This window comes from Muscardinus avellanarius (assembly GCF_963383645.1).
Source record: "Muscardinus avellanarius genome assembly, chromosome: 1".
NCBI lineage: Eukaryota > Metazoa > Chordata > Mammalia > Rodentia > Gliridae > Muscardinus > Muscardinus avellanarius.
Window position 1 is genome coordinate 124,021,475 of NC_137786.1, and position 13,918 is coordinate 124,035,392.

Genomic DNA, 13,918 nt, shown 5'->3' on the forward strand with positions numbered 1-13,918 from the left:
CAGGTTGGCTTTTCCTGGACCCACAGATCTTATTACCTATGTTAGTTTAGGTGCCTGTGGTACAGCAGTTTTGTATGTTTGCCAGAGAGAGTTTGTAATTATCTTGGGCTGCTCTTCCTGAAATAGTTAATTAGGCTTCTCTGGAGCATTCATCAAAGATTATCCCTAGGGATTAATATTCTTTCCCTCACATGAAAAATTCTGAGCTCCTCTCTTGTGACTAACTAGGTCTTACAAGACTTTTAAACCATACATGATTCATTTTCCAGGAAGCCAGCTTTATAAATTCCAGGCCTAATTATCTTTTTCTCTTTCTTCTTTTTCTGAACAATGTGTATTTTGCACTGAATTTTGCTGACTACTCCTTATTCATTTTCTGGCCATATATTTTCTCTCTTTGCTTCACAATAAATACATTGTTTTCTCTTAAAATTAGAAACTTCTTTGGACTTTACAACAATGTCACTGATTTGGAGCTATACTGAATACATTTATGTTGGATTGAGTTGAATGGCCTGTTCGTGCATAATTGGTGCTTAGCCTTGTATCTCTGTTACACCACAAAGCAAACTCCTGAAAGCCCACATTTCTTAGAAGGTTTCCTGTATCTGGGCGTGGTGGCAGATACTTGTAATCCCAGTATTCGGGAGGCTGAGACTGGAGGATCGTGGTTCGCGGACAGCCTCAACTTAGTGAGGCCCTCCGTAACTCAGTGAGACCCGGCTTTAAAATAAAGAATAAAAAATGGGGCAGGAGGTGTAGCTCAGACGTCAAATGCCCCTGGGTTCCATCCCCAGACCCGCAAAAAAAAAAAAAAAAAAAAAAAGGTTTCTTGTGCAGAGGAATCAGTATTTTTCCATTATCCTATTTTTTATACTTGGTGCATTGTAATTGTACATCATTGCGAGGTTCAAAGTCTTACAAACAAACATGCATGCAGGTCTCTGTGCTTCTCTTCACAATTGGGACTGAGTCTGGAGAATGCAGTGATCCTCCTGGGCTGTATTTGCCCATGTACTTTTGGAACCTCAACAAAAGCATCTCAAGCACTCAGGAGGCCTGAGAGTGAAGGATCCCCACTTAACTGCTTGCAACATTCTTATAAGAAAGGCCGCTAGGATGGCCTTCCAGTCAGTTTGATACATGTCTTGCAGTCAAGTTTATGACCCATCTCAACTTCCCAATGCTCATACCCAAAAGCTGTGTAACAGATGCCCGCAGTGTGGCAGTGTATATCGTAGTTGACCAGCTCAGGTGATTGGCTCCATCAACATCCATAGAAGTTCTGGGAGATACAGACAGTTTCTATATGCGTATCTTTGACATACTTGTCTCTGTTTCACCAGAGGCAGAACTTTGTGTAAACTCAGAAGACTATGCATACTCAGGTATGGTATGGCTCTTCAACTGGAGGTGAAATGACTCCCTCAAGTTCAAGTCCGAGGTCATCTCCTATCTTCTCTGTTGAGACAAAAGGCAGAGAGAAGGAAATGTGGAAAAGCCATTTTATTCCTTGAATTTCAGTTTCCACAGTTACCTGAGAATAAAAATAATGCCTGTCTCACCTGGTTGTTGTCAAGGTAAAATGAAACATTTTTCATGAAGGTTATTTGTATCAGCACAGACTAGACACAATAACGTCCATGTGGATAGATGCCACAGGGAGACAGAGCTTTTATGCGGATGCTCTACTTATCATGGACCTAACTTGTAAGATGCTACCTGGGCTAAGTGGCTTTCATTCATTTTCACTTGAAGGAAGATATATGGGAGATAATGTTTGAGAACAGGCTGTAACGTGGAACTTTCTGGCTTCCTGCCTCTATGCTTGGGGTTCTTTGCTCTGTGCCTGAAATTGTGTCTCTGCTTCTGTCTTAATCTTTCCCATTATTTGGTGTCAATCAGGGCTCTGCATCCCTGCATGTCTGGGCTGGGTGTAGTCAGTGAGGTTGCACTACTTTGGAGCTCCCCAGCCTCCGCAAGGCCACCTTCATTTCTTTGTTGCGCAGTGTGTAGATGATGGGGTTAAGCAACGGAGTGACCACGGTGTAGAAGACAGCCACCACCCCATCCAGGGGTTCCTGTGAGCCAGGCCGCAGGTAAATGAAGGTGCAGGGCACGTAGTACACAATGACGACGGTGAGGTGAGCGGCACAGGTGGAGAAGGCATTGCGGCGCCCATCTTTGGACCGGATTCGCAGGATGGCAGCCACAATGTAGCCATAGGAGGTGAGGATGAGCATAAAGCAGGTGAGGGCCAGGAAGCCGATGTCCACAAAGGTGACCAGCTCATTGATGGCGGTGTCGGCACAGGCGAGGCGCAGCATGGCAGGAATGTCACAGAAGAAATAGTCCACTCGGTTCGGGCCACAGAAGGGCAGCCGGAACACGAAACTTGTTTGGAAAAGTGAATGAATGGTCCCTCCCAGCCAGGTGCCCAAAGCCAGGTAGTTGCAGACACTTCGGGTCATGATAGTCGCATAGTGTAAAGGCTTACAAATGGCCAGGAAGCGGTCATAAGCCATGAGTGTGTAAAGGAAGCATTCAGTGCAGCCCAGGAAATGGAAAGAAAAAAGTTGGATTACACAGCCCCCAAAGGAGATAACCCTGCTATCCAAGAGGAAGCCAGCCAGCATCTTGGGAACAATAGCAGAGGAAATGGTCATGTCCAAGAAGGAGAGGTGACACAGGAACCAGTACATGGGGCGGTGGAGCCGAATGTCCACAAAGACAGTGAGGATGATGAGCCCATTGCCAGAGACGGTGAGGAGGTAGATGAGGAGGAAAGCAAGGAAGAGTGGCGCCCCCAGCGGTGGCGGGTGGTGCAGGCCCACCAGTATGAAGTGAGACACAAAAGTCTGATTTCCACCTCTCATTGCTTTGCTGCTCACATCTGCCAAAAAGAGCAGTGGAAAGAAAGGTTTAACATTCCTGTAAAATCTCTGGCATGGCACATCTCTTCTGTGTCATTTTCAAATAGGGACAGGAGAGAATCTCTTTAGGTTTGATATCCTGGCTTGAAAAGCTCCATGTGTGGCCTTTCCTTCACACTCTGGATCCCAGAGAGAGGGTTTCCAAAACCCCCAGTGGTGGCCTTAAACTATCCATAAACTATCCTTAAACTATCTTTCTCTCTGTCTCTTGATCTCACTCTTGATTTTTATCATCCCGCCTTTGCTTCCCCAGCTCTTGATTATGAGATTTTACTTGGTTCCAGGCGATAGCTCTTTTCTCCAAGGTTAAAGCTGAGAGTACAGTAGTGTACAGTACTCCCCCCTTATGCACAGTTATGGTTCCTAAGTTTTAGTAATGGTCAATCATAGTCCAAAAGTGTTGTCTGATTCTTTAAAGAGAGAAGGACCACCCTTCACATGACATTTATTAAGGTATATTGTTATAATTGTTTCATCTTATTATGTATTATTGGTAATCTCTTATTATGCCAAATTTATAAGTTAAATTTTATCATGTATAACATATGTCAAAGAACATAGCATACACAGGGTTTTGAACCATGGATGGTTTAAAGGAGCCACTGTTTTTTTTTTTTTTTCCTTTGGTGGTATTGGGGATGGAAGCCTTCTACTGCCGGGTTACACTTCCAAACACACACACACACACACACACACACACACACACACACACACACACACGTATATGTATATGTATGTGTGTATATGTGTGTATATGTGTATATATATGTATATATATGTATATATATATTTATTTATTTATTTATTTGGAAACAGGGTCTCTTAAGCCAGAGAGGTTGGCTTCGAAGCTGTGCATTCCTCCTGTCTCCACCTCCCAAGTGCAGGGATTACAAGCGTGCACCACCACGCTCGGCACCACAGGGGGTTTTGGAAACCCTCCCTCATGGATCCAGAGTGTCAAGGAAAGGCCACAAATGGAGCTTTTCAAGCCAGGATATCAAACCTAAATCAATTCATGAAAAAATATCTGTTCTGTTGTTTTCCTTCAGTTTGATCTGTGCTCCGTATGCCAGAGATTTAGGTTTTATCTTATTTGTTTTTGAAGAACACAGAGTTGGAATTAATTTCCTACTCCAAATACACCCAATTAAAAAGTTATGCAGAGTATATACTGAATCTAAAATATTTGGAATCTTTGAAGTTTTAGCTAGAAATATATATTTTCAAAAATTCTATATAAAATGCACATATTATTTAAAGTCATAAAATCACAGTTCTGGGGCACCTGAGCACATTTTCTCTACTTCTGGAAAAGTGTAGTCCTCCACCTGTTCACCCATCCATCTATCCATCCTCCCACCCATATAGTAGGGAAGTACATACTGTATTTAATGCCATGGCTTCTAATGTCTTAGTGAGCTAAACAAGTCCCAACTTTCCCACTTAGACTTGGAATTGCCAATTCATCTTTTTTGTCTGTATATAAATGAGGATAATACAAGTGACTGCTTCGTAGGATTGTTGTCAGGATCAAGTAAACTCATGTACATAATTCACAGTAGCAATCAAGAGATATTAACTATTGGTCTCCATCAAATATGTGTTGCGGTCCTATATTGTCAGACAAATTCCATCTTCCTGTAGGTGACTCAAGTCTCACCCATGGCTTCCAATGAGCTGCTCTGTGGTAAATTAAAGTGCTCCAAATCAGAAGCTGCATCACAGAAAGCCCTTCTTCCAGGACTACTTTTATTTATTCATTTATTTTTTTTGCAGTACTGGGGATGGAACCCAGGGGCATTCAACCTCTGAGCTATACCCCCAGCCCTATTTTTTTAATTCTTTATTTTTAAACAGGATCTGAGTTGCAAAGGGCCTCACTAAGTAGCTGAGGCTTTCAGTGAACCGTGACCCTCCTATTTCAGCCTCCTGACTTTTGGAATTACAAGCATGTGCCGCCACACCTGGGACCTTCCAGGACTATTAGTGAATGTCATTAGCCGTGGGGAGAGCCCAAAACTAGAGGAGTGCCTAAGAGATGCTCTTCCTTGTGTCGCTTTTGTTCCTCCAGCATTTGCTCCAAGAGTCAGTCTACAGATCTGATGCAAACATCCAAATGACATGCCACCTTCACAAAGGCTCAGGGACACCCAGCATCACTGAGAAGCTTCAGGGTGTGTGACTGAAGCAGGGCATGCATCCTTGACTCATAGGGGCCAAGGGAGCCCTGGTGGCAGCTCTATCTGCCATTTGGCCATTCTCCTCCAACTACAGTTGTCATGTATCTGTCATCTTGTCCTCTCACTCTTCTTTAGTGCCACAGAGAATACTCAGTGACAAGGTTGCTTGGTTCTGGGTGGTTTTTTGGAATTAGGAATTCCTGTGCTAAGCCGAGGTGTGTCTCTGGTAAACAGTAACACCAGTTTACTTGGTCACTTTAAGAAATGATGTAAACTGCATAGAAAATGAATAACATATCTCAAAGTAGAACTACTAAGTCCATTTTGAAACATAACTGAAGCAATTCTTAGTGTTTTCCTCAATGCTTTTTTGATTATCTACTTTTAGTGGTACAGCAGTGCCCAAGGGGAAAAGTCCAGATTCACTGGCATGACTGATAGGAACAGAAGCCCTCACAATCCAGAGTTGAGCTATTCCTCCAGGCTCCTCTCAGCACTCCATTCAGATTGTACTCCAACCCACACCCTTTTCCCTATTTCCTTACACATCAGCCTCTTTAACCTGGACTGGCCTGTTCCTCGGATGTCTGCAGTTTCTCTTCATTTTCAAGTTCTCACTTGGCTGTTGCCTGCTCGTTAAAGCCTCATTCCTCTCTCCCCCACATGTTTACTCATCCCTAATACTCCTCACGGTGCTGCATTCACATTTGCGTGGCAGGTTTGCCATAATCGTGCTGCAGTTGACCTGAGTGTGCCTGGTTTTCCCATTAGGCTCAGAGCCCCTACCTGGACTATACTTCATTTCTCTTTTCATCCCAGATTTGTAGTAGACCTTTCACAGGAAGATGTTAAGAAAGTGCTGAATAAATGTGTTTCTTTCTGGATGTTCCTATTAGCTAGACACTGAATTCAAGACAATATCAGTTAGGTCTTATAATCTGATTTCTGAAACCATAAGAATTTCAGTACTGGGCCGGGCGTGGTGGTGCACGCTTGTAATCCCCGCGCTTGGGAGGCAGAGACAGGAGGATCGCTCTGGTTCGAAGGCAGCCTCGCTGGCTTAAGAGACCCTGTTTCCAAATGAAAAGGTTAAAAAAATAGGTCTGGGAGTGTAGCCCGTGGGAGTGTATCCCAGAGGTAGAAGGGCTTCCAGGAACCCCAGTACCACCAAAAAAAAAAAAAAAAAAAAAAAAAAAAAAAGAATTTCAGTACTGAGATAATCACTACTTACTTGCCGCATTATTTTGGACAAATCTCTTAAAATTTCCCTCCTTAGTTTCTATCCTATGAGTGTGTTTGTGGGATGATATAGACGTAGGTCTCCACTGAAAACAAAAAAAACAAAGTGGTATCTTAATCTATATAAATTTACATTTTGTTCTTACATGAAGAAAATTAAATCTCTTAGTCTTGATTCTCTTCTATATTCTATTTTTTTCTCTTGTCTCTGCTGTCTTGAAATATCAGTTTTTTTTGTGTGTGTGTGTATGTGTGTGTGTGTGTGTTATGAGGAGTTAAATTCAGGGGTATTCTACCTCCAAGCTACAACTCCAGCCCTATTTCATTTTTTATTTTGAAACAGGGTCTCATTAGGTTGTTAGTCTTACTAAATTGCTGAGGCTGGTTTTGAAACTGTGATCCTCCTGTCTCAGCCTCAGCTTTTTATTTACTTTTATAAATTATTTTTTTCTACAGAAAAATAGTATATTCCTCCTGGGGAAACAGAAAAATATTCCTGGCTTACCTATTATTAGCTAAAGCTGCTCCAGTAATTTGATGTATACATTTTTAGTTAGAAATACACATTACTGTACCTCTACCTCCGTTTTGGAGACTTCTCTGCCAGTGGCCACCACCTGGGTGTGAATCTGCTGTGAGGCCACGGCCTGCTGATGGTCTCAGCTTCCAGATCTTTGCTCTTGCTCATGGAAGCCCATTTTTTAGCTTAGCAGGTTTACTGGTCTCCTTTGACATGGCTTTTTAAAAACTTGCTTGTGGCACTGTGCTCTTTCTGTACAATTCTAGCTCACCACTCCCCTTTATAGACTTTTAAACTTTTGAAGGTGCTGTTACTAGGCTTTGACTTTAAGATTCTTCCTTTCTGGTAGGCAGCTTCTTCTTTCCTGTTGTCCCCATGGAGTAGGAGACAGGGGGACCAACATGACTCCTGCTTTACCCTTTGGGGGCAATTAACTTGCTCTGTAGAAATAAGTTGCTCTGGGCTTTGTTAACAGTAAACCCTGACCTATGGCTATTCCAGGAAGTTTAGTTGATAATAGTATCCTTGTAGCATAGAATCCTTCTAAGAGCAATTACTTGATCAGGAAATCAGGAGATTCTATCCAAAGATCACATGATTTTTTTTTTTTTTTTTTTGGTGGTACTGCGGTTCCTGGAAGCCCTTCTACCTCCGGGCTACACTCCCAGACCTATTTTATATTTTTATTTAGAAACAGGGTCTCCTAAGCCAGTGTGCACGGCTGGCTTCGAACCTGCGCAATCCTCCTGTCTCCGTCTCCCAAGCGTGGGGATTACAAGCGTGCGCCACCACGCTCAGCATAGGATCACATGATTTTAAGCTGGAATTCTCCTGCCAAACCAGAGGTGGATTTAACATCACCAAGAGAGTCCAGACATGGATCTGGATGAAGGGAAAGGTGATGTATTTGGATGGGTCCCTCTGTGTTGGGAGCTATCTTAGCTCATGTGATGAGGTCACCATTTTGGACCAGTATAGCCACATAAACAGTACATGCTAAGTGGAAATTGTTTGCAAGCAGACAAGCTTCCTTCGACCAGATAGGATAAAAAAGTAGACCTTGATGACCTCCCATTCTCCCTGAAAATGCTTACCTTGCCCCTCCCTAAACTTAGCCTGTGACTGTCATACCCTAAACCTAGCTTGTGACTGCCTTTTCCTGAAACTTAGCCTGTAACTCTATACTTAAGTTGTGACCTCCTTGCGTTTTACTTTATTTTTTATTTTTAATATATATATTATTGGTGAACTATAGTCTCACATCATGTTGACAATGACATATATTCACATAATACTTGGTGCCCTCCCACTGCCTCCCCATTTCCCTCCCTCCCAATACCGAGTGTCCAGGTTAACACCATTATATTCACATGTGTTCACATAGTCACGTGTAGTATTTCCATGAATGAACTTCAGCCTTCTTCCTCCTATACCCTTCTTCCCTGGTTTCACTGAGGTTTCTCCTCCATTATCTGGAGTCCCTCTGACATCCCAAATATGTATTTTCTCTTTCTGTGCTTGGCAGATCTTACTTAACATAATGTAGTGGATATAAAATCAACCTAAAGAAATCAGTAGCTTTTCTATATGCCAACAGTGAATCCATGAAGAAAGAAATACAAAAAACAATTTCATTCACATTAACCTCAAAACCAATAAAGTACCTAGGAATAAACCTAACCAAAGATGTAAAAGACCTCTAAAAATTAAAGAAAGAAACTGAAGACCTTGGAAGATGGAAAGATCTCCCTTGCTCATGGATAGGCAGAATAAATATCATCAAAATGCCATTCTGCCAAAAATGATCTACAGATTCAATGCCAATTCCTATAAAATACCAATGACATTCTTCATAGACCTAGAAAAATCAGTCATGAATTTTATATGGAGAAACAAAAGACTCAGAATAGCTAAAGGAATTCTCAGCAATAAGAACCATGCACAAGGCATCACAATCACTGACTTCAAATTATACTATTGAGCCGGGCGTGGTGGCGCACGCTTGTAATCCCTGCGCTTGGGAGGCAGAGACAGGAGGATCGCGCAGGTTCGAAGCCAGCCGCGTGCGCTGGCTTAGGAGACCCTGTTTCCAAATAAAAATGTAAAAATAGGTCTGGGAGTGTAGCCAAGAGGTAGAAGGGCTTCCAGGAACCCCAGTACCACCAAAACAAAACAAAAAAAATCAAAAAACAAATTATACTACTGAGCAATAGTAGTTAAAACAGCATGGTATTGGCACAAAAACAGGCACACAGACCAATGGGACAGAACAGAAGATAGAGAAACAAACCCACACAATATAGTCAATTGATCTTTAACAAAGGGGCCAAATTCATTTACTAGAGAAAAGACAGCCTTTTAAACAAATGGTGCTGGGAGAACTGGCTATCCCTTTGTAGAAAAATGGAACTAAATCCTTACCTCTCACCCTGTGCAGGAATCAACTCGAGATGGATCAAAGACTTATAAATCAGACAGGACACTGTGAAGCTCTTAGAGGAAGGCTTATAGACTCAACACTCCAACATATAGGCACAGGCAGTAACTTCCCCAACAAGACCTCCAAACCATTTAGCTATGTTTAAATACTTAATAAAAAGGACATTGGCTCATTTAGGAGGCTGAGACAGGAGGTTCACAGTTCGCAGATAGCCTCAGCTACTTACCTAGTGAGGCCTGTTGCAACACGGTCAGACTCTGTTTCGAAATAAAGAATAAAAAATAGGGCTAGGGGCATAGCTCAGAGGCAGAATGCCCCTGGGTTCCATCCCCAGTACTGCAAAAGAAGAGGGGGGGGGCACTGGCTTCTAGAGGTCAGGAAAATTGCCTGGCTCCTCTTTGGACTCAGAATTGTTGATGTGAGGGACTTCAGTAAGCAGCAGCTGTGGCACTGCAGAGCATCACACCTCTGTGAAGGGGGTGACAAGAGAGTAACATGGCCTTCTATTACATGCCACACTGTGTGTGCAAATGTGGTGTGCAAATATGAGGGGAAGGGAGCATTGGAGAGGTGTGTGGTCCATGCAGATCAAGGATCTTTATGGGGGTTACTTATTTATTCAAGTAGTTTGGCTGTGGACCTTTTAAACTCTCTTCCTACAGGTAGGTCTGCTTTCCACTATAGAAATCAAAGTACCAGATGCTCTCCCATTCCCTCTGGCAAACAGAGAAACTGGGGGTGGGTTCCCACTCAAATGATAAAATGTATCAATGAGACTTTGAGGAAACATACAATAAACAGGACATAGGCGAGGGAATTAATTCAGATGGTGGCAGTGCCAGGCAGGGCCAATAACATGTGGGCACTACTATCATGATTTTGTACCTGTGGTGATAGTGGGTACACTGAGTTGTTGAGCAGTCTGTAGAGGCTCCAGAAAGATTCTCACAAGATCCTAAAAAAAAACATGATTTTGCAATGATTTTGGAGGACATTTCATGTTTCTGTTTTTCTTCTTTTTTTGAGCTGCTTATAACAACAGGATATGCATGAATTTAACTGAAATATATATTTTTGTTAGCTTACCCATATATTCTATGGACATCCCTATAGGTTGATAAGTCAGTAGCCAATTCTTTTATTTTCAAATTTCTTTAGGAATTCACTGAAACAAGTAATTTTTAAGGTAATTGGATTATACAGTATAAGCTATATTGTTATTTTAGTCTTTAAAAGAATTTTTAACTCTTTCTTGTCACCACTGCCATCTTAATTCTAGGTTAATAATCAGTTTTAAAGAAAAAAAAAACAGTTTTAACACCTTAATAGAATACCATTACACAACCACTAACAAAAGATAACATGAAAATAAGTGGGAAACACATGTGGAACAAGTGGAAATTTCAAGCACTGGAACATTAAATTGGTTCTGCGAAGCTGTGTAGAAGTATCTACTAAAATGAATGATATGAAATTTTTATGACCCAGAATTTTATTCCTCAAGGAATGTGTGTGCATATATATCTGATAGAAATATGTGTATATAAATGCAAATGTGCATTTAAAAAGAAAGGTAAATAATATAGAGTATATGTTTGCCAAAGGAAATTCCATAACTATATAGTATCAATATCTACATCTATATTAATAATATGTATACCAAAAGTTTAATGCAACATTATTTTTAATAGGTAAAAACTGCAAATTACTAAAATGTTTAACAGCTGGTTAAAATAAAATTTAAATCTATTCACATGATGGACTGTTGAACAAAAGCAATAATGCCTGCTATGTAATTACATGCGTCATTGTTGTCTATTTACTCATGTTTGTTAAATTCAACATAGGAAGTAAAACATCTACTAAATATCTACACCAGTGGGTCTCAACTAGAGGTAATTTTGCCCCACAGAGATAATTGGGCAGTGTCTGGGGATACTGCTGAGGTCACAGTTACAGGCACCTACTGACTAGGAGACAAGGATGCTGCCAAACATCCCACAGTGTGCAGAACAAGCTCTCACAACAAGGCTTATTTTGCAAGAGGCCAATAGTGTGGAAGCTAGAAAATCCTAATCTGGGTATAAATGTACATCAAGATGTATAATGTGACAATACAAATTAAAAAATATTTCAAGAGAAACATAATAGTGTAGAAGGACTGGAGGATCATAAGCACTCATAAATTGGAAGTTTCAGTATTTAAAAGATGTCACATCTCCTCAAATTTTTCATAGATTTAATGTAATTCCAAAAAATACCAGCATTTTCTTCTGCATATATGGAGAGGCAGACTCGAAAGTATATGCTGTATTGGAATAGAATAGGTCCTCCAAGTGGTCCAGATAGTTTTGCAGAAATCAAACAAAACTGGAAGAGTCCTAGAGACAGGTTAAAAAAAAAAAACTAATTATAGAGCTAAAATAATTGAGAAAGTGTGGTATCTGAGGCATGGCAAATAGAGAAATGCAACAGAAGAAAGAGTAAATACGCAGTAAATACGCAGAGAGTCACATAATAAAGACGGCCTGCAGCACGGTAGGGAGAGACAGGTTTCTTTAATAAATTGTTTTAGGTTCTTTGGATATTCAAATGGAAATAATTGTGATCTTAACTCACAATGTATACATAAAAACTCCATTACAGATCAATGGATGGTATAAATTTGGCATTCATTGTATATTAACTTAAGTGAAAATCATTTCATATGAAACAACAAAATAATAAAAATGATATGTTGAACTAAAGTTATAACATCTCAGAATATAAAATTTTCAGCTCATTTTCTTTGACAATAAAGTAATAAAGCTAAAATAAAATAAGCAAACTATTTAAAAGAATATGTAACAGTTACGAACATAAGACAAATTTCTGCAAAAAGAATTTGTGGATGAGATAATTTTAGCCACAATATAACTTTATGTACAAAATATTCTTATAGTATACCTAAATTAACTCCAAATGAAGAAAAAGAAAAATACTCAAAACATTAAATATTATATGAGTGGATACTGATACATGTAAAAATATCAATGTGTAAAACCATATTGGAATCAATTGATAAAATACCTAGAATATTCAAAAAGTCTACAGAAAAATATTTAATTTTTAGAGCACATTTTACATTACAATAAAAACAACTTAATATTTTTACTTTGTAAATATTTAGACATTTCAGTAAAAGACTATTACCTCTAAAGAAAAAAGGAATAAAGTTCTTGGAGAGTGAATATACAAAAGAAGATAAACCTTTGTAATATCACAGGTGTTTACTCACACTTGAAGAAACAATGAAAATTATGACAGCAATAAAATCTAATTATACTTATGCAGTTGGGAAATCATTATGAATCCTTAGGTTTTTCTTTGGGAAAAGTGTCTGTAAAACTCTAAGCAGCAACAACAAAGTTTGGGAATTTGAATGTTTCAACTTGCTATAGAAAGATGGCAGGAGATACAGTGACTTTGAGCAGGACAGGGCAAACAAATGTTGCCTAATATGGATTCTGGACAATTGTAAGCTGAGAAAAAGCACTTAGGAGCACCTTCCTATCACTGGTGAGGGAGAAGGGTAACTAAGTCCCACTTATTACCTCTGAGGTATAAATATTAGTTCCAGGAAGGCATGAGCTATCCCAGGAGGGTTCAAATAAGAAAAAGTAGGGAACTGCATAAGCTCATGAAAAATATTTCATTGTTTTTTTTCCTGGTGTTTCATATTCATCTAGGAAACCTGGAAACCCAAGAGATATTAGGTCTCCTGAGACTCCAACTCAAGTTAAGCTCCTACCACTTAGCCCAGATACTTTCCACCCTCTTGATTAGAAATGGACCACTTTTTTTCCAACACAGTTTTTCTTTTTGTTGAGTGAGAGCTTTCAAAGTAGTGCCTGTACAAAGAATATGAAAAGTAAAAAATTATAGAAAAAGTTCAGATGAATTTTATAACTGAAAGGAATCACATCCTGTAAGGTGAGTTCTGAGAAAAGCAGATATCAATTATTTTCTTTTGGTTTCTTCCTGTCTTTAAATTCTCATGCATAGAAATGTTATTTAGTAATTATACACCTCATCCTAATTTAGGTATCTATTCTCCCTTGACAGATGATACAAAAGCAGATCAATCAATAGGTTGATGATTGGTTGATATATAAGTTGGGTGGGTTTGACAAAGTTCTGTGTGATAGAATACAGAGAAAAGATGTGCATCTTCTTAGAGGCTTCCCACTCAGTCCAATGCAGGTGATTGTACAGGGAAAGGACGCCAGGCAGAGATGGTCTCCAGTACTGTTTGGAACTTTACCTGCTACATTCTATTCTATCTCCAAAGCTTGTGAGGGAAACACAGAGTCAATAATTTAATTGATGGTATCAAGGAAAGTTTTGAAACTCCATAGTATACTGAAATCATTTTCCCATATCCTCTTATGTTATCTGACATCACTAATATCATCTAACTTGCTGAGGGTTACACACGTTATGTAAGACAACAACCAAATCAAATACAGATTCCCTTTAACTGAGATTCCTACCATAACCTGATGTAAATTTTTTTTATCAAATATGAATAGAAAGCTATCCTGGTGATAAAGTCTTGACAGCAGAG

At 39.8% G+C, this 13,918-nt stretch overlaps 1 protein-coding gene across 1 annotated transcript in view; it reads right to left on the reverse strand.

Moving 5' to 3' along the window:
- Positions 1–1,940: 1,940 nt before the first annotated feature.
- LOC308278322 (uncharacterized protein) overlaps positions 1,941–13,918 on the reverse strand; it is a gene marked incomplete at both ends in the record, with an annotated part of 32,691 nt that continues 20,713 nt past the window's right edge. Inside the window, 2 exons of the mRNA XM_080718028.1 lie at positions 1,941–2,893; positions 6,345–6,438. Coding sequence (XP_080574154.1) covers positions 1,941–2,893; positions 6,345–6,438 — 1,047 coding nt within the window. The remainder of the gene's footprint in view (positions 2,894–6,344; positions 6,439–13,918) is intronic.